Raw genomic sequence first — 20,513 nt, forward strand, 5'->3', positions numbered from 1 at the left:
CAGGAAGGCTGCGGCGTCCTGTGGTTCTTACCTGAAGCTCTACGTTTTTCAAAAATCAACAATTTTCAGTCTCTTGCCCGCCTCTGGTCGATTTCCAGGGCCCCAAATGGTTGTTTTTGACCATTTTCGTTTCCTACTTTTTTTTTTAGAGGAAGGGGCTGACCTCGTCCCACGGTGATAGCCGGATGTCTCTAAATATCCTTATTGTCTCTTCTTAAACGTGTGAAATATTTCACACACACACACATATTAAAGGATGGCAGCAGAAAATTACTTTTCACCAAGTAAACCGAATGTCCCAAGGTGGGGGCGAATAAAAGTGAAGAGACTTCTAAACACGGAAGTCCTCCTTTCCCGAGTGGCAGTTCGGCGGAGAATGACGTGCACGCTCGTCCGAGTCTTCCAGCGCAGGCGCTACGGGCGGCGAGGCCGAGCCTCGAGCGCGACCCGGGCCGAACCCGGCACCGCCCGCGGCTCCACGAACACGTCCGCACGCGGCTTTGCGGAGAGGACTCGGAAAGGATTCCGACAATGTCGAAAGACTTCACAGCCCACGCAAGTTTTCAAAAATAAAAAATTACCTCAGTCGTCTAGAACTTGTAACGCCATCACCGTCCCCGTCTCGATTCACGGAGAGCGCCTGAAAGATCCCTTTGTGGAAGGGCCTGACGTGTTAACTCCCAGGGGATAGCGCGGGACCTTGACACACACCTCGGTGGAAGGAGCCGCGCCGGAAACCTGAAGCAAATATTTACGACTTTGGTTTCCAAGGTTTTCTGGAAAGGAAGTCCTGTTTCCCTTCACTGTCTGGGAGGGACTGTCCTCTGGGGAGTGTTTGCATTTGCCCTGGGTCAAGGAGGGCTTGAGATGGAGTCCCCATCGCTAGAGGAAAAGTGTCTCGCAACATAATGTCCCTCAACATCTCATTGCCGTGCATTTTACTTATTTTTTAAAGATTTTAAATTTAAAGTAATCTCTCCACCCAACGTGGGGCTCAAATGCAGGACCCCGAGAGATCAAGAATCGAATGCTCCACAGACGAGGCAGCCAGGCGCCCCCAAATGCCACATATCTTAGAAAAAATAATGTCGCTTACATTTCGAACAGGCCAAAGATAGCTAGGAAACAACCTTACCAAACCCGTACATTAAGTTCACAGTATTTTCAATCGAGACTTCATTTCTGAGGGTTCAAAGGACGCTGGAGCTGAACAGGAGAGGACTCATGAAACAGCCACAGATGAAAATGATCACAGTTCTGGTATCATGATAGAGCAGATCATTCATTTCCTAACCCCAGGAGGGCTCAAAGACCGATGCACAGGAAGAACCAAGGCACAAAACCAACTAAGGGTTCAAATATTTGCCTTAAGTTTTTATTTATTTACATTCTTGGATTTTTATCTCCAAAACAAATACTGTTGTAATTATAATGGGTGATTAATTCACTGGATATATTAATTACGGCAAAGGAATGCTGTAAACCCCTCAGATATATCCTATGTTCACATGACCTAAGTCCCAAGAACAGGAAAACAAGGTTCAGGTCCGTAACATTTTATACCCCATGATTGCTGGTTAAGGGCAAGAACTGTTTGCCTCTTATCTGACATTTAATTTGCTAGCTTGCTTCCTTCTAGAGTGCTCAAATCTTGCTGGAAGATGTGCTTAACCCCCATTCCCCTTGCTCCCACGTGACCGCCTGCCCAAGAGGCCTCCAAGCGCTTGGTACTTCTCACATTTTTCCAGTGATCAGCACCCATGTCTGTCTCCCCCACGGGACTGGGTTTCTTCTGCCTCAGACGCCCCCATTTTTAGCAGATAAACTCCCTGCCAACATCACCGAATTAAATTCCCACAACTTCCCTCCACCCCAATCCACCTGCCATCTGCATCTGCCCTCTCTTCCCTCACTGCTGTCCCAAGAAAGGCACCTTCCTCCCCCAGGCCGAACCTGTGTTCCGCTTCTATCAGCTCCCACTTCTCAGGAATTGTCTCCAATGTCTTCAGCCTCTTGGTCTGGTCTAAGCTGCGTCCTCCCAGGAGCATTCACACATGCTTCAGCCTCCCAGCCGAACATGACTTTCCCTCCACCGCACTCCTCATCTCCTCATGTCCTCTCTTCCCCTCACAGTGTGACTTTTCAGAGTCGCCTACAAACACATCTTTACTTGCTCATCACCGACTCAACCCACTTGACAATACGACTTTTGCTTCTGCCATTCCACAAACACGGCTGAAGCTCAAAGCCAACAACTTCCCGGTCCCTAAATCCAATGGATTCTTCTTAAAACTTATCTTGCCAGGGCAACAAGCACTTCACACTTTTGACCTCTTTCTACCTTCTTGAAACAACCTTTGACTTCAGTAACACCTCCACCCCTGACATTCTTACCCACTTTTTGGCAGTAATAACCAGAACTTCTAAAATCTGTGTAGAACGATAGGCTTTATAAAGCATTTCCACAAGTGATACATTTATTCATTTAATATTGTGAATGCATGTGTCATCTGATCACTTACTATGTGGGTGCTGAAAGATGAGAGAAATCAGTCCCACAGTGAAGGCAATTTTGTTAAAGGTCACAGAGAAAGGATTGAGCAAAAGCAGTACTCCCATCTCCCAACTCTGAAAACTATGCTCCTTCCAATACTACCATCACATGAATAGTTAAAAATATTCAAGTTCCACATGTCAGAAAAAAAGGAAGACATAACTGATTATCTTACTGAAAAACCAAGAGCCCAATGATGCATATTACCTCTGAAAGAAAATTCAAAGGCTCACTAAAACCTCTCAGATCCTCTTTTCATACAAAATCTTCGGCATCTATTAAATTGTTCACACTTCCCATTTCCAAGGCTCCCAACACCCGAACAGCAACATCCGGTGAACACTTGAAGACATCAGCTTCCGTAGTTCATCAACTGCTGCTATAAACAACATGTGTAAGTCATTTCTCCCCCTTCTAAAGAAAAAGTCAGCAGCTGTTTGCTAAAAAAATTTTTTTATTGTGGATAAAGACATTGCCAACTTACATATATCATTTTTATTTGGAGTTGTTTTTTTTTTTTTTTTGCCTTGCAGTGCTCCTGAGAAATTCAGAAATGCATTGACTTTAGCTCTATAAAACACAACCCAATATTAAGGTTGGGTTGTAAATGTCCCACATTTAGATATTTCCCTAAAAACCAAAAGACAACTTACCAAGTTTAATTAGAGAAACCTTAATAAGTTAAAAAGTAAAGACTGGCAAAAAATCACAAATGTCAGAACATTAAATACCATTACTTTTTCCATAGGAATATATAAAATAAATATCAGTTATACTTACTCAATATTTACAAAATTAAAGGAAATTTTTGTGGATGGAAGACGTTTTAAATACTTTGATATATGAAAAACTCCATTGGCTTGAAAAATCAGAGTCAAATGTTTTAAGTCTGATGCACAATGGCACTCCCCCACTAATTCTTATCACTCCCCTTTTCCCTGAAGATGAAGTCTGTTTCCCATCTAGTGATCAGATAAGTATTTTGAGTCTTTTTTCCGCTTTTCAATTAACCATTAAAAGGTTACAATAAATGGGAGGCTTTATTTGCAGAGGATAGTTAATATTTTAATTGTCCATGTTTTTGTTATTTTCGTTTTTTTTTTCTTTTAAAAATCGATAATGGCAGGGACTAAAACTCAACCAAACATGACCCAGGATCATATTAAAATCAAATTCAATGGCTGGATGGATGGCTTTTCTACTATATTATAGCGGTTGAAAAACATTAGGAATGTTGTGAAAAACTGGCAGCTAAAGCAAAATTCAACCACAAATTCTAGTAAGTTTAGAGAGAAGTAAACAGTAAAAGTACTGTAGTTAAAATATTGCAGTAAAAATACCGTTCGCCATGTCCTATTGCTAACATAACAATTATATGCTTCATCACTGTATGGTTACTAAGATTCCTTGAGCAGATGGCTCATCTCTGACACAACTTGGTTTCAGAAAAGTAGATGAGTTATGTCTGGTTTAGATCAACAAACACTTAGTATGCATACCAGTGAGCTATAGTTTCAACCATGATACAACTGAAACATTAGGTACCACAGCTTGAGGACAAGGTCACATACTTATTTAAATAGCAGCCACGGAAGCTCATGCTGTGATGTTTAGATATGCAATCCACCCACAACAGCTTTCAAACTTACATAAAACTATGGGGGGGGGGGATGCCCAAAATGTCCTCAAAGGCCTTTAAAATATGATGATATGCTACTTAAATATGTAGCATGCATCTCCTTTTCAAATTAAAAGATGAAATTTTTTTTTGCATGTTCTCTTTCTTCAAAATGAAGGATCATGTGTCTTTTTTTTTTTTTTAACTGAGAAACCTTTATTTCAGATGCTCCACACTGAGATGAAATGTCAATGGCAAGCAGCACATAATGTAGAATGGCCAGTGAAAGCATCTTTGGAAGGATCGTACAAAACCTAACGGTAATAATTTCATAAAGAAGTAATTAATGGGCAAAATGGACAAGAGGCGGTTTGACAGTTCTAATCTAGAACCTGTACAACAACTTCCTGTACAGTGGACTAAACTAAGAACGGAAATATACATACATCGACTCACGAGACGGGGGATGTCCTGAGGCAGTGACGTCTCGGCTACTAAACATTTCAGAAAAACAAGCTTTACCCATCCACACAAGAAGACTTCTAATCTTCCAATCTAAATACAGTAGACAGTAGACAGTTAATCAGAGCAAAATTTACAACCAACCAAATTGAACCCTGGCCAGGGCCAGGCCTATTTACATATTTGGATTAGTATTATCTTTCACCTTTCCTTATTACACAGATTTTCAAGGCATACTGAAATTTACAAAATTCGCAAGAAATGTCTTTAAATGTACAACTCCAACGACTAATACAAACATGAACATCCTGATATAATTAAGTTCCAGGTCAAGATTAGGACAGCTTTGTAAAAAATTAAAGAATTACTCCCTTCCTCTTCAGTTCCAAACACCCGGTGCTGGCGCTGGTGACGTCCTGCCCTCAGTGACCATGAGGATGAGAACTGGGGCCTCCTGGATCGGCGCTCCTCTTCTACCACACGGCAGACAGATGCAGGAGGCGTCCCGTTCCGTGATATTGCTAATCGTAGTACGTAAATGCAGCTGTTTGACTTAACACTTACACGGAAGCTGTGTGCATCTGTGTAAGCAAACAGTTTTGAGATGATACCTTTAAAAAGATACCTTGGCTCTTAAAACTAAATCATATCTCCACCGTATGTACTCAACATTAAAAAGGAACAAATTACCGATACACCTAACAACTTGGATGGGTCTCCAGGGAATTATGTTGAGTGAAAAAAGCCAATCGAGAAGGTTACATCCTCCACAAGTCCATTTACACAGCACTCTTGAAATGACCAAATTACAAAGCTGGAGTGCAGTCAGTGGTTGCCAGAGATTAGGCGAGTACGGGATGGGAAGGAGGAGGCCACAATTATAAAACAAAGGACAACTCCAGAGAGGCTTGATGAAACCGTTGGGTATCTGCACTGCACTGTAGTGGTGATCACACTGATCTACACGTGTGATAAAATTGCATAGAACCAAACACACACACACATCCCACCTCAGGACACCTGTGATCTCCCAGGGACAAGCCTGTTGTTGGCCTGTCTACACAAAGTCTTCTCAACAGGACTAATGGGGGAAAAAACAAAAGATGACCAATATATGCTTCAGATCAATTGTTTGCACCATACAGATAAGCCACTACTATTATTTTCTCCTTCTTTTTGTAAATCTCTTGATTATCTTTAAAAGATAAACCACATGTCTCTAGCTTAAATGAGCTTGAAAATCATAAAGAGCTGATATACAGCTACTAGAAATTTTTATCTTTATACTTTTCTTAATTTTTGTAAATTAAGATGAAAGATCAAATGTCTCTAGCTTTAATTAGGTCAAATCAGAGAAGGAAAAAAGCATATAATATAGGAAACACTTCCTCCTGTGACACCTGCAATTTCTAAAGCAAAAAGAATATTTTTATTAAGTTTAGAGAATGTAGAACTGCAAACAAATACATGACTTCTTCCAAAAGGCCACTTTGTGATAAAGTACATACATATAGTGTTCATGGTTTCTTTTAAAGTGCTACGTATGTTGTCTCTGGCTTGAGAATCATCTATTGCTTTAAAAGGTCTTTCAACACAACTCCAGCGCTGTTGTCAGGTGACACTGGCAAAGGTGTAAATGTGGGCAACACATCTGAGATGGGTTTCAAAAGAAGATGCCCAGGCCCACCCGGTCCAAGTCCAGCTGGGTTAATGAGAGGCACAGCCGCAGAGCGGGGAGCCAAGAATGGATTCACATCTGCTCTTCTACCAGTTCTGGATTCTGTGGTATCTAAATGATAAAATACAAGTTGTTCAGTCTCCCATATATTAATAAGTTAACACTATACATGTGTTTTAGAGTCCTAGATTTGGCCCCTGAATAAATTTAATTCCTATGCTGCTGGGTTCTGGATCTGCTAAGCAGGGTCTATGACATAAAAAGGGTAAAAAAAAGACAAGACAGGAAGTGAGAGGAATGGAGAAAGAACAGGGGAGGGAGCAGTATCTGTATGCAGAGCTAATACTTTGTTTGATACTCAAATACCAATTATATAACTGATGAACTTCACTTACTTTAATAACGGCTTTTCAAGGGTGTCTTCTATGTCACAATGCAAATTTTCTAACTACTCACCTGAAAGATGGAAGGACTTGAGAACTCCTTTTCCTCCAATAGTTATGAGGGCCACGAAAAAAAAACTGGCACCAATTCCACAGTGATAACAATCAAATGTGATATTAATTTACCCAAAGAAAAACAATTTTTTCGTATTACATTACCTGACCCTCCTTTTTTAGACATTCAAAGGTTTGAAACAATTCTCTGTTAGATTATTTCTCTATCATGTTACGCTGAAACTAGTTTTTTTACTGGAATAGGTCTCTGTTAATGCCCTAATGTCCTGGTGGATAGAATTCTGCTTTATTACCCAAGATGACTAACAACTTCCTTGTTAAGAGACAAGCGCCACTCAAGCAATGGGAAACTCAAATAAAAAGAAGCCTCTAAAACAAAGAGCATTGAAACAAATTCATCGAATCAACTTAACATGGAGTCGAGCACCCTGGGTCCCCAACCTTTACTTCCCTGTGAATGACAACGTTCCGAACTCTGGGAAGGCTTCTGGTGCTCCTTGGTAAGCTCTGCCCCTCACCACACACTTCCAAATCCAGGACTGAAGACTAAGCTTGGGTTTTTTTTTTGTTATTTTTTAATGTAAACCCTGTAGCAGCTCAAAACATCACTGGCTTTTGCCTCTGATCAATCCGAACCAAGCTGGGCACATGTCTTGATAAGTGAAGAGAGGAAGAAAAAGGAAGAAGAGAGGGAAGAAGGGGAAGGGATGGAGGCGGAAGGGAGGACAGGGAGCAGGTGACGTTGCCGTAACGAATTTCGGAATCCACTTGCAGATGCTACAACCTAGTGTAGCAAGAAAAACGTGTGGTTTTGTTTGTTTGTTTGTTAAGGATTTTATTTATTTGACTGAGAGAGAGAGCGCGCACAAGCAGGAGGAGTGGCAGGCAGAGGGAGAGGGAGAAGCAGGCTCCCGGCTGAACAAGGAGCCCAATGCAGGGCTCGATGTGGGGCTCGATCCCACATGACCTGAGCTGAAGACGGACACCTAACCAACTGAGCCACCCAGGCACCCCAAGAAAAAAGTTTTTAGTATAGTCTATAAGCTGTTAGATAAAGTGGAGACTTTTTATTAAATTTAGGAGCCAAATCTTTTATCAAAACAAATTTTACCATTTCTTTTTATCTGAAAGTTCAGGAAACCAGAAGTATTCAGTAAATTAGACTTTGAGTTTTTTAAAATTTCAAAATATAAATTCTTTAATATTTTATCCAAATTTAAGTATCTGATGTGATATAAACCTGGGAGTATACAATAGCATACACTTTTACAGTCCAACTAGCAAACATTTTAGTCTGTATTAAAATATGAAGATTTCAGATCAAAGAGAGACTTTCTAATAAAGAATCTGTTTATAGTCTAATGGATTATATTTCAATTTCAACTCAAGAAAATTTACTGCATAATTTAGGGGACATAAATATAAATAAGGCCCTTTTGACCCAGTGGGATAGAAAACCATACATACAGATCACAGAACCACCAAACCATTTGCTTCCAGGTGGACCTTTTAACATCCAAGAAGGCTTCAATACATCTTTGGATGTCTAAGCCAGTTTACTAAACTGCTCTTACAAATATTACTAACACACCAAGGTTTGGTTATTGAATTTAACACTCAGATGTTCACAGGGAAAAAACCTTTCTCTAACTATAAACTACACTTATTTTTTTGAAGGATAATTTGCCATTATATTCTAATTCTTAAGAAATGTCTACACGTAGGTATTCCACTTTCAGAAATTTATCTTAAGGGCAACATTAAAGATGCGTGTAAAAACTTACCAAGGATATTCATCATAGCAATATTTATAACAGAGAAACTGAAACAATCTGAATATAAACTATACTTTTAACTCTAATTTAGCAGGAAGCACCATTAGTATGAAAGAAAAACAGGTAACCAAGCAAAGGTTTACTGGTTCACCAGCACTTCCAAGAATAATTCAAAGTGGCTTATGCAGAGAGAAGAATTATTCCAATGTACAAAGGAAAAATATTTCATATTGCTTAGGTTATTCTAAGCTAATTAAATATCAGATCGCTACAGGATATATGAAGCCAAAATCTAATGCCTTATTGGAATTTTGGAAGAAGTCACTGCACATTTTCAAAAACACTAAAAATTTAGTTAAGATCACTGTAAAACATAATCAAAAATTAAACATTCAATTTTTTAAATTGTAGAAAAAATAAATATCTGGTTTTACCTTTAAAACTTTCTGGTACATTTGTAACTACTTTTCTCCTTCCTGGTGAATCCAGAGGTTTCATATCATGAACAGAAAGCTTTGGTGGTGGAAGAGATGGATGAGATTCTGTTTCTAGAAATTTAACAAAAAGTTCTGAAAAAGACTAAGGAAATAATATTTGGGTTATATATAAGGCAGACATTAAATTATACTCACTACAACCAAGAAAATGTACCAGCTGTGCTAATTAAATACCAAAAACAAATCATGCCTTCTGAATCATTTCTGTATTAACTAAGCTTTATGAACCATTAAAACCACTAGTGCTTTAGTTATGTTTATCAGTTAAAACCTTTAGCAAGGGCGCCTGGGTGGCTCAGTTGGTTAAGCAGCTGCCTTTGGCTCAGGTCATGATCCTGGAGTCCCGGGATCAAGTCCCACATCAGGCTCCCTGCTCAGGAGGGAGTCTGCTTCTCCCTCTAACCCTTCCCCCTCTCGTGCTCTCTCTCTCAAAAAAATAAAATCTTAAAAAAAAAAATTAAAAATAAATAAATAAAACCTTCAGCAATATAATCAATAATGTTTGATGACAACATTTGTTATAAACCTTAGTCTTAATTAGCTACCCGATTGGGGTGCCTGCATGGCTCGGTCATGATCCCAGGGTCCTGGGATGGAGCCCCTCAGTGGGCTCCCTGCTCGGCGGGAAGCCTACTTCTCCCTCTCCCACTCCCCCTGCTTGTGTTCCCTCTCTCGCTGTGTCTCTCTCTGTCAAATAAATAAAATCTTTAAAATAAATAAATAAGTAAATAAAAATAATTGGCTACCCGATGACACTTAGATTTCTTGCCATCGATGGCACTTAAGACATCAAGTCTTAAATCATTTTAGTAACTGTTTACATGGACATAAAACACAATATAGAAAACAAGTATTAAACAGTCATATTTAATCAATGAATACAGCAAAAGCTCACCAGTAATACTTTCAGATTAAAATAATGTAGTGTAAACCTTTCCTTTATTTTTATTTTTTTAACATTTTATTTTTAAATAATCTCTATACCCAACATGGGGCATGAACCCACAACCCCTGCTGCACCGACTGAGCCAGCCAGGCACCCCTAGACCTTTCCTTTAAAATAAATTTCATGCCATTCGGTTTAAAATAGAGTATTTTTGTTACCTATCCTCAGTTTCTTCTTTACTTAAAAACAAAGTAAAATAAAGAAGGAAACTCCACATTCTAATTCACAGAGCTGCTCAATTAATTTATTTTTAGGCTTTTCGTTTTTATTTAAGGAATCTCTACACCCAATGTGGGGCTTGAACTCATGATCCCCGAGATCAAGAGTCACATGCTCTTCCAACTGAGCCAGCCAAGTGCCCCGAGCTACTGAATTTATTAATGTTCATTCAGACTATCAGGCACTGTTTTCATGTTTATTAACTGCCTCCTCCTGCCAAGATGTAAGTTTGTGGAGGGCAGGAACTCTGTCTTCTGGTGTGCTGCTGCATCCCCGAAGTTGAGAACAGTCGGTACACAGCAGGTACTCAGTAAGTGCTCAATGACAAGGTAGACACAACCAGGCATAAAATAAAGCCTCTGTCTTTAAGAATCTCATAATTTAGTAGTAAGACAAATGACTCTGTCCCTATAGCAGCAAGATCAAATACAAAAATACTTAAAACTTGGAAAAACAAAAGTACCGTATAAACAAAAAGCTAAAATAAAACATATATGCAATAAATTTATTTAAACTGGCTTAATGGGGCACCTGGGTGGCTCAGTTGGTTAAGTGTCTGCCTTCGGCTCAGGTCGTGATCCCAGAGTTCTGGGATCAAGTCCCACATTGGGCTCCCTGCTCAGCAGGGAATCTGCTTCTCCCTCTCCTTCTGCCCACCTGCCTGCCGCTCCCCTTGCTTGTGCTGTCAAATAAGTAAATAAAATCTTTAAAAATACATACATACATAAATAAAATATTATTATCCTTAAGCTAATCACCTCTCTCGATCTCAGTTTCCACAACTCCAAAATAAAAGGGCTTTATAATAAAATAACCTAAAAAAGAAACCTGATTTTTGCAAACGAGCATGATGCATTTCACCACTCCTATTCAGAGCAAGAATAAAATTGGCTCTTACACTATTAAGCACAGACTGTTGATTCGGTCTCAGAGGCGTGTTAGGGACACTTTTTGATCCTCCTCCAAGCCACCCAGTCATCCACCTGGTAACACCACCCTGATCTTCGTGAAGCAACTAAAAGATTATTTTAAAACAGAAAAATATTATCAATACAAGCAAAGAGAAAATAACTATTTTTACTTGATTTCAGATGGTAGCGCACTGTGCTTTTCAAGTCCAATGCTTATTCAATGTCTCTTACTGGGAGAGGCTACAAATACAATAAAATGTCATTCCAAGCACTATCTCAAATCAAGAGTTGAGGCCTGTCATGTCTAAAATTTCAGCATTTTGATAGGAGAGGTGGCTTATAAGTGACAAAACTAGTATTATACAAGTTGAACAAATCCACCTCTTCACTGTAGTATGAACTGGTCCATTTCCACATTACTGAGAAAAAGGAAAGCTGTATAATATAGAGTAAAAGAAGACAATTTTATATGATGCCACTATCTGAGTTATAAAAATATTCAGAACAGCTTCCCATCGTTCAGTTAATTACCTGCTCCATTTCCTCCCTCTTGATACCCAGGATGCTTCCCATTAATTGTAGCACCTCATGGCGCTGATGTTTCGGCGTGTGGAAATGTCCAATGAAGAGGTTTCTCATTAGGACTCTGTGAAAATAAAGGCAGAAACAGCTCAAGCTACCTCAACAGTTATCCCCATATTTTGTGTACCCACACAATAAACACTAAACATATACATATTTAATTATTTAAAAAGTTACCAAAAAACACTAAAGAAATATTTTGAAATACTTAAAAAGTACTTGACAAGTCTAATCAAAGACATTTCAAACAATCTAAAAAATGCATACCTTTTAAAACATCAGTTATTATCCATCACTTTCTCCAACCAAATCGATCAAATGAGACGGTGCTCAGTGCCTCTCAGTGTGTCTGGCTTCTGCCTTAAGACACTCCCGATGTCCCTCTCCCCACCTCGAATGGTGAGGACAGCTCTCGTGCTTCACAGGTATGCTTACACTTCCCCACTCATATTTATTAAAAATTTGTTAATAATATCCAAGTCTTTAAAATATTAATGATATGTTACATACATACCTAGGTTTCAGACCTAATATATTTAAGCAAGGTATGTTCATTTAAGGACATCTAAAGAGCGCTAAAAAGAATGCTAAGAATAAAAGTTTTTATTTTCTAAGTACTTCCTATTATGGTGATGATTTAACTCCTCCATATGGTTTTAAGAAAAAGAATTTGAGCTGGGAAAAATTCATCTAAAAACCAAGAGAAGTTATTCTACTGACTCTTCATGAAAACGACCTACATCTCATCACCATATAAGAAAAGGCTTAGCTTAATCACATATAAACATCTACATGTAGAAGCTGTTTTTACTGTAAAGGTAATATCCATAAAATACATATAAGTTAAAAGGTAGAGCATACTTGTCCACTTTTCCTTCTGTGCTGTTTACTAAGTTCATCAATTTCTTTTGTACATCATCCAGCATTTCTTGTCGGAGTTCATCTGTTTTAAAACATGTGAATAAAGATGGTCATTAACTGATTAAAATAGCCTGGATGAATATATAATGAGATTTACAACATCTTTTCTGCAAATTCTGAATATATACACTTATTCTAATTAGTAATATTGATTAACTTCCATCTCTTCTTTGGTTCAAGAACTAGGCTTTCTGGTATAGAAATTACTTAGCAGCCAGAGTATGCCTTTATTCACACAGTTTATCCCCAATAAAGTATTCAATTCTTTAATAGAAAATTTAAAAACCAAAAAAGGGTTTTCATTCTCTTCAGAAACCTGATAGCAAAAAGAGATTTTCACCACTGCCTCCTTGCATAAAACATTTCCAGAGCCACTCTTTAATGGGGAGAAATGGAAAGGACAATTTTAGATTTTCCTTTTTCCATTTTCCTGGCTGGACTCTGGTTTTTGGTGAGCTAAGAAGAGTATTTAATACAACTAAGAGCATGGCTCGGATGTAGCTCACAGGACAAAGTATTCTGAGGTATATAGGTTGCAAAACCCAATTCAGATCACTGGTTCTAACATACTGATCAAGATAACTATAGCTTATATGATTAATTCAGAAGCATGCTGGACTATGTTATTTTATAATTTTTATTTAAAGAGGAAGCAAAAGCTGTAAAATCTTGATGGAACAGCTGGAATCCAAGCAGTATTACAGGCAAAGTCTAGAATTACAACAGGAGATACCCTGTTCATAAATCCGACTGTGCCACGGGGCCAACGATTCCCAGACGAAGGAACTCTCAGCCAGACCCATAGACCTTTGATACCTGTCACCTCAGAAATGGATAATTTGAGCTGAAGGAGATGCTTATCCAAGCTCGATTACAAGTTTGGTTCTGAAAGAAATGAAGAGATTGACTCTGCAGCAGAGCTCTACTTTTCAAATCAAGAAACACTCCAATCCAAACACTAGACTCTGACCTCTTTCCACAAAACTACTCTTTGAATTATGCTGCATTTTCCTGGTGGCAGCTGGATACAAGCCCCCTTGTCATATATAGGACTCACAAATATTTTCTCCCATTCCATGGGTTGTCATTTTGCTTTCTTGATGCTATCCTTTGAAGTATGAGTTTTTAATTTTGATGAAGTCCAACTTTTTCTTTTGTTACCTGTGCTTTTAGAGTCACATCAAATAAATCAATGCCTAATTCAACATCACAAAGATTTATTCCTGTGTATCCTTCTAAGAGTTTTATAATTTTAACTCTAAAATGCAGGTCTATGCTCCATTTTGAGTTAGTTTTCACGCCTGGTGTGAGGCAAGGGATCAATCTCATTCTTGTGCATATAAATATCCACTTGTTTCAGCACCATACATTGTTGAAAAAACTATTTTTTTGCACCTTGTCGAAAACCAACTGATCAGAAATGTATGGTTTATTTCTGGACTCTCAATTCCTACTACAAGACTTGTACAGATGTTTTTTCTTCTACCTGAAAAGCTCTTTTCCATCAGGACCACCTATTAACTCCTATTCACCTTCACATCTAAGTTCGTAGGTCACTTCCTCCAAGTTTTCTCTGAATACTACAGATTAGGCCAGGTCCATCTGCTTTATGTTTTCAATCTGCCTTGCACCATGCCCAATATTCTGATTTAAAGTACTAAATGTGTATACAAAAAATGTCCAGTTTAACCGTTTGCAATGGCTTGTGGTTCTTCTAAATTGCAAAAATCTAAATTGCAAAATGTAATTCATATAATAGGCTAACTTTACCAAAATAGAGATGGTTGCCATAACCATATTATAAAAGCAAGGTTTGTGTTCGGAAAATCTACTACAAACGTTTCCTTTCCTGTTTTTCCAGTAAGGAATTTAAGCTTGGATATTAAAAGAAAAGAGAGAGAGAGAGAGAACAAGATTACTATTAAAGTCTGAGTCAGTAAAAGACATTTTAGATTCTTAATGTGCACATATATACTATGAACACAAGGAGCTATTTGGGCCCTCCCTATTACTACATTCTGAATGTAAAGAGAATTCTCAACTATTCAGAGGAAAAACAGCAAGTAAATTCATCTCTTATCGATGTTTTGAATTAACCATCCCACTCATGAGCTACAGTAAGAGCCAGAGTAAGGATGGGCACAGTCTTCTGTTTCATCCTCCCCACTATGGAAGGGTAGTAGAGAAACAGAGGTCAAATTTACCTCCACCTTCCCTTTCTCTCAGACCTCCATCTACTTTCTTCTAAAATTAATGATTTTTTATATTGATTATACTTCAAAATAATAATATTCTGGATATACTGAGCTATATAAAATGTCATTAAAATTAACTTCCCATGTATCTTTTTATTTTTAACATGGCTACTAAACATTAGTAAGTTATACATGTGGCTTGCATTATATTTTTATTGGATAGCACTGCTTTGGAGCATAACCAGAATGTAACCACTAGAGTATATTGTCGTTTATTAAAAAAAAGAAAAGAAAGATAAAACTGAATGATAGACATCTTCAGAGTAAAATTCATAGAGCAAAGATTTGATTTTGCTCTGATTAAAATTTTAATAAAATAAATTACAAAAATTTAAGTTTGCTCTATAAAAAACAGATCAAGAAATCTGTCTTCTTAATAAAGTTCAAGTCAAGGGGTGCCTGGGTGGCTCAGTCAGTTAAGCGTCCAACTCTTGATTTTGGCTCAGGTCATGATCCTGGGGTCGTGGGACTGAGTCCCGCATCCAGCTCTGCACTCAGCGGGGAGTCTGCTTGAAATTCTCTCCCTCTGCCCACCCCCCACCCGTCTCCCTCTCTCCCTGACCCCTCCTTCTCTCTCTCACAAAATAAATGAATAAATCTTTTAAAAAAATAAAGTTCAGGGTATCTGGGTGGCTCAGTCAGTTAAGCATCTGCCTTGGGCTTAGGGCGCAACCCCAGAGTCCTGAGCCCTGCATCAGGCTCCCTGCTCAGCGGGGATTCTGCTTCTCCCTCTCCTGCTCCCCCACCTGTGCTCTCTGTCAAATAAATAAATAAAATCATAAAAAATAAAAATAAAAATTAAGTTCAGGTCAAAGATATTTTCTTAATGAAATTCATTAATATTAGTATAATTTTGATTAAAGTCTCTGTTCTGAAAGGCAGGGTCAAAACATCCTAATGGCCAAAATAATAGGGTAAAAACTTCTTAAACTCATCAGAATACAAGTTAGTTCTAAACTAATGTGACAGAGAATTGATAACTCTGCATATCCTTCAGGCATGCACAGGGCTGTTTCAAATTCAAGTAGTAGTTTAAACATATTCTGGTATTAAAGTCTACGAAAAAACCTTCAGAATTTGGAGGGAGGGCTTGGAAGAATGGTATTAACTAGGAAAGGTTTAGAAAAGAAAGTCAAATACTGACTTCAAAGGTCCCCATGGACTTCTCTTTTTCTCTAGGCACCCTTATTTTCCTCCCATCAGAGATTCTGAATATTTCTCCACAAAAACTGAACACTAATTCAAACCACAATTTGAAATCAGAACTGTATTTATATGGGCAGACAAAATAACGGTTATTCAGAAATGGGTTTTTAGCCAAATATAATATCCCTGTGAAATAATCTAACATGCCAAAATAATTCTTTGGAAGTTAAAAAAAGAAAATAAATGGCAGGGGGATATACTTTAAAGCTGAGCAATAAAGCAACTGAGATTTAGTCTAGTTTAGGGTAAGAGTTACTCTAAATACATGCCACCCTAAAACCTGCCGTATCACAGCCTCTTCTCCATAATGCCTAGAGAGGACACCGTGGCCCTTACCACTTGATTTAAAATAAAAACTGAACATAATAAAATGTACCGACTACAACAAATAAGTCCATCATAACTTTACATTTTATCTGTGATTAGTAACACTGCACTAGAATACTGTCTTCAGAGCACATCGTAAAATTAAGTCACACTCCTTACAAAGTCATCTGGCTGTTGCATGATTTAGCTCCCTTGGACAAGACTCAAGTCAGATTTATTTAACAGTCACCTGACAGAGAAAAGAAAGGTGATTGGAACAGGACTTGAGGGTCAGGAGATCTGCATATGAATCACAGTCCTTTCACCAGGGCCAGACACTGTTGCCTATTTTGTAAAATATGCAGGCTTAATCTCAAAGGATTTTGAATCTGATTAAATGTGACTTTTCTAAACAGTGAAGTGCTATATTAAGCATTAGTACTCGCTCATCTGATTTCTTAAAATAACTAAAGAATTCATCTTTTAACCTACCCCTAACCAATACCAGTAACGTATCACTTTAGTTAATATTAACACTGATAATTTTGCCTCCATTTTGTCTTGTCCTCTTTATGAACCAAGGAGCCAAGGAAGAAAAAATGTTAGAAAGATTGTTTCATTTACAGATATGTTGATAAATAAACTGGGTCTAGTGTCTTACTTGCACTAGCTGCCTAAATAAATGTGAATCTTAATACATTAAATCCAACATAAGGAAATTTAGCCTCTTCATTTAATTAAATATAATTGAAGCAAAGGCTAGACATTAGATGATCTTTTTATCACAGAATATCAACTTCTACAAGATCACTTTCTTTATAAACAGCAAATAATTCTTTTTAAAGGCATCTTATAACAAACTGAGGGCCTCAGAGGAGAGGGGGGTGGGGGAATGGGATAGACCGGTGATGGGTAGTAAGGAGGGCACGTATTGCATGGTGCACTGGGTGTTATACAGAACAAATGAATCATCGAGCCTTACATCGGAAACCGGGAATGTACTTTATGGTGACTAACATAATATAATAAAAAATCATTTAAAAAATAAAATAAAATAAAATAAATTAAAATAAATTCATAAATAAAATGAAGCATTCTAAAAATAATTAAAAAAATAAAAATAAAAAATAAAGGCATCTTATATATAACCTGTGAAGTTAAGACATACTGACATCTGCTTTGTCTTTTAACTCAATTCTTTTCAACCACATCACAGAATTTCAAGGTCTAGACTATGGTGATGGCTTTCTCATTCCATAACTATAATTATTAATTGAGGAATGAAAAGTAATTTTTGAAATTCTACTTCCTAGCAATGAACTCACAGGAAAAGACTTTATTAATATAAGCTCATTAATTTCAATTTCACTAGGTCAGAATCTGTGACTCCATTAAAATACCAACATTGAGGTCTCTTGGATTATTTGTACAATTAAAATTAGAGTTACCATGTGCATTTCCAACAGGTCTTATATAAATAATGTAAGCAGATTAAATTTATTTACCCTCTCTACACTCCTCCCTCATTCAGTATGAATTCAGATAATTTGTACTGTATTTTTCCATATCGAAACAAAAATTTAAAAATTTTTTTAAAAGACTGAATATTGTGAATCAAATTACATATTTAATTTTAAAATGTTCACACAGACCAGCCATATCCCAAAAGAAACGGCTGCAATTTTGTCAGAGAAAAGTAAAGCCATTATGATAATTTTGCCACTTACTGAATATCATCATCACTATAGAAAATAATGACAAAAGGCTTTCTAGGCTTATGACTGAACCTCAACTCATTTCTGAAAGCTCCCTGTTGCAAACAGCACAGACTAAATCTGGCCCAAAGAAATGTTTTTGCAGCCCACACAGCGTGTTTTAAATTTGGTATCACATAAAAAATTGGAATATTTCACATAAAAGTCTACATTTCCAGTGTCTCTTGAAAGATCTGGAGATTTGGCAACAGTGGGTCCACAGGCCTGCATGGCAACAGATGGGTGGAGCCGAGAATTTGCTGCCTCCCTAAGAAACTCTGCAATTCACCACTCTCTCTACTTGGTCCTATTTGTTCTTTTATATTATTTCTTGGGCCCCAATTTATAATTCGTGTTTGTGATCCATACTTATAGTTTCATTTCTCCATATAACAACCCACTTCCACCACAACCTCCCCTTTGGTCACTACCAACCAGGTCCACCAGATCTTCAGCCCGTTTCCAGATTAAGCTGCATACAGATTCATACGAATTCATCCTTCTATCTAGAATGCTCTTCCCCAACTCCCTGCCTGCTTAGCTGTACCTATTCATCATTCAAGTGACGTCAAGTATATCGTTCACTAGCCTTCTCTACCCTTCCATATCACCATCACCAAATACAATGAATTGTTCTTTCCTTTTGAAACAACTGGTTGCATGCATGTGATTACATGTAATCTTCCCCTTCTTGTCTGAGCTAAACCTCCTGAAAGTATTGGTCCCCTATCTCTGTATCTCCAGTGCCTATTTCAGTGCTGGGTACATAGCAGGAAACAATGCATTTTTGATAAGTAAATGAAAGAATGATGGATTTTTCTCTAGGTAAGGAGAATATATGGGAAGAACAGAACACAGGACAAAAAGAATAAATGATTTATGTTCTGAATTACTCTGTCCATATGAGGGAAAATACACAAAACATATTAACTCAAAACATTCCCATTGCCACATAATTTATTTTTTCTTCTGTACTTAGAAGAATTAATAAAACACACATTTAAAATATAATCATTAACTTTAAAAGGGCTTAGTTATTCACCTAATTGATATAAACTTTTTTCTTAACTAAAGTCCTGGCATTGTCTAGTATACCCAGATGTTTATATCATCACAAATAACTTTTTAACCATTTATGGCAATTCAGAAAACTGCATCTGGTATTTCTTATATGTTTCCTCTAAAATCACCACTTCTGCCAAAAACATCTATAAAGAAATCCCTCAAAAGGTTTGGGTAACAAAGCGTCTGGGAATGTATTTGGCTTATGTTCAACAGGACATTATATGTTTTCTTGTATAAATCATGTCCTGGAAAACGGAATGTCTTTATTTAAAATAAAAACTCCACCATCTAGCACCGTAAAGGTAGTTCCATGAAAAACATTTTAAACCTCTTTTATATTTGTAGTCTTAAAACATATTTTCATGCTTCATATTACACTAGGTTTACTGGGGCTTATTTTATACGCTCTTCAAGATTTTCTTCAAAAAAACAAAAAAACACTGTAAGGAAATTTTCCATTCTCAACTTACAGACTTTTTAAAAAGCAGTCACCAAAACTTCTTTAAAAAAAATTTTTTTAAATGGGCCCAAAACCTTAACCTCACCAAAGAAGATATATGGATGGCAAATAAGCATATGAAAAGATGTTCCACACCATATGTCATCAGGGAAATGCAGATTAAAACAAGCTATCACTACACACCTATGAAAACGGCTCACTGGAATTGTGGCAACAGCAAATGCTGGCGAGGACAAGCAACAGGGACTCTCATACCCTGCTGGTGGGAATACAACGTGGGATGGCACTTTCTTACAAAACTACCATATGTTCCAGCAAATGCACTCCTTGGTATTTACAACAAGGGGTTGAAAACTCATGTCCACACAAAAACCTGCACATAGATGTTTACAGGAGCTTTATTCATAACTGCCAGAACTCGGAGCAACCGAGAAGTCCTTCAGCAGATGAATGGATAAACTGTGGTCCATCCAGATAATGGAATGTTATTCAGCACTACAAAGAAATGAGCTATCAACTATGAAAAGACATGGTAGAACCTTAAATGCATATTATGAAGGGAAAGAAGGTATTTTGAAAAAGCTACATACTGTCTGATTCCAACTCTATGATGTTCTGGAAAAGGCAAAACTATGGCGACAGTAAAAAAAATCAGTGGCTTCCAGAGGTGAGGGTGGAGGGGGGTGGGGCAAAGATGAATAGAAGGAACACAGAGGATTTTTAGGGCAGTGAAAATACTCCGTATGACACCATAATGTTGTAATTCATTATACATTTGCCCAAATCCATAGAATACATAACACCAAGAGTAAACCCTAAGGTAAACTGTGCACTTTGGATGAGGAC

The 20,513-nt window shown here is 37.6% G+C and overlaps 1 protein-coding gene across 3 annotated transcripts in view; it reads right to left on the bottom strand.

The window, feature by feature from the left end:
• Window positions 1-3,059: 3,059 nt before the first annotated feature.
• Window positions 3,060-20,513, bottom strand: part of TRIP11 (thyroid hormone receptor interactor 11) — a 66,901-nt gene continuing 49,447 nt past the window's right edge. For all 3 annotated transcript variants that reach the window (XM_045807598.2, XM_045807597.2, XM_045807599.2), the window contains 5 exons: window positions 12,562-12,643; window positions 11,650-11,764; window positions 11,106-11,222; window positions 8,980-9,124; window positions 3,060-6,423 (listed from right to left, as the gene is read on the bottom strand). In XM_045807598.2, the coding sequence (XP_045663554.2) occupies window positions 6,203-6,423; window positions 8,980-9,124; window positions 11,106-11,222; window positions 11,650-11,764; window positions 12,562-12,643 (680 nt within the window). In that variant the 3' untranslated portion in view covers window positions 3,060-6,202. The remainder of the gene's footprint in view (window positions 6,424-8,979; window positions 9,125-11,105; window positions 11,223-11,649; window positions 11,765-12,561; window positions 12,644-20,513) is intronic.

Source organism: Ursus americanus, chromosome 26 (genome assembly GCF_024610735.1).
Source record: "Ursus americanus isolate L20-20 chromosome 26, mUrsAme1.1.p, whole genome shotgun sequence".
NCBI lineage: Eukaryota > Metazoa > Chordata > Mammalia > Carnivora > Ursidae > Ursus > Ursus americanus.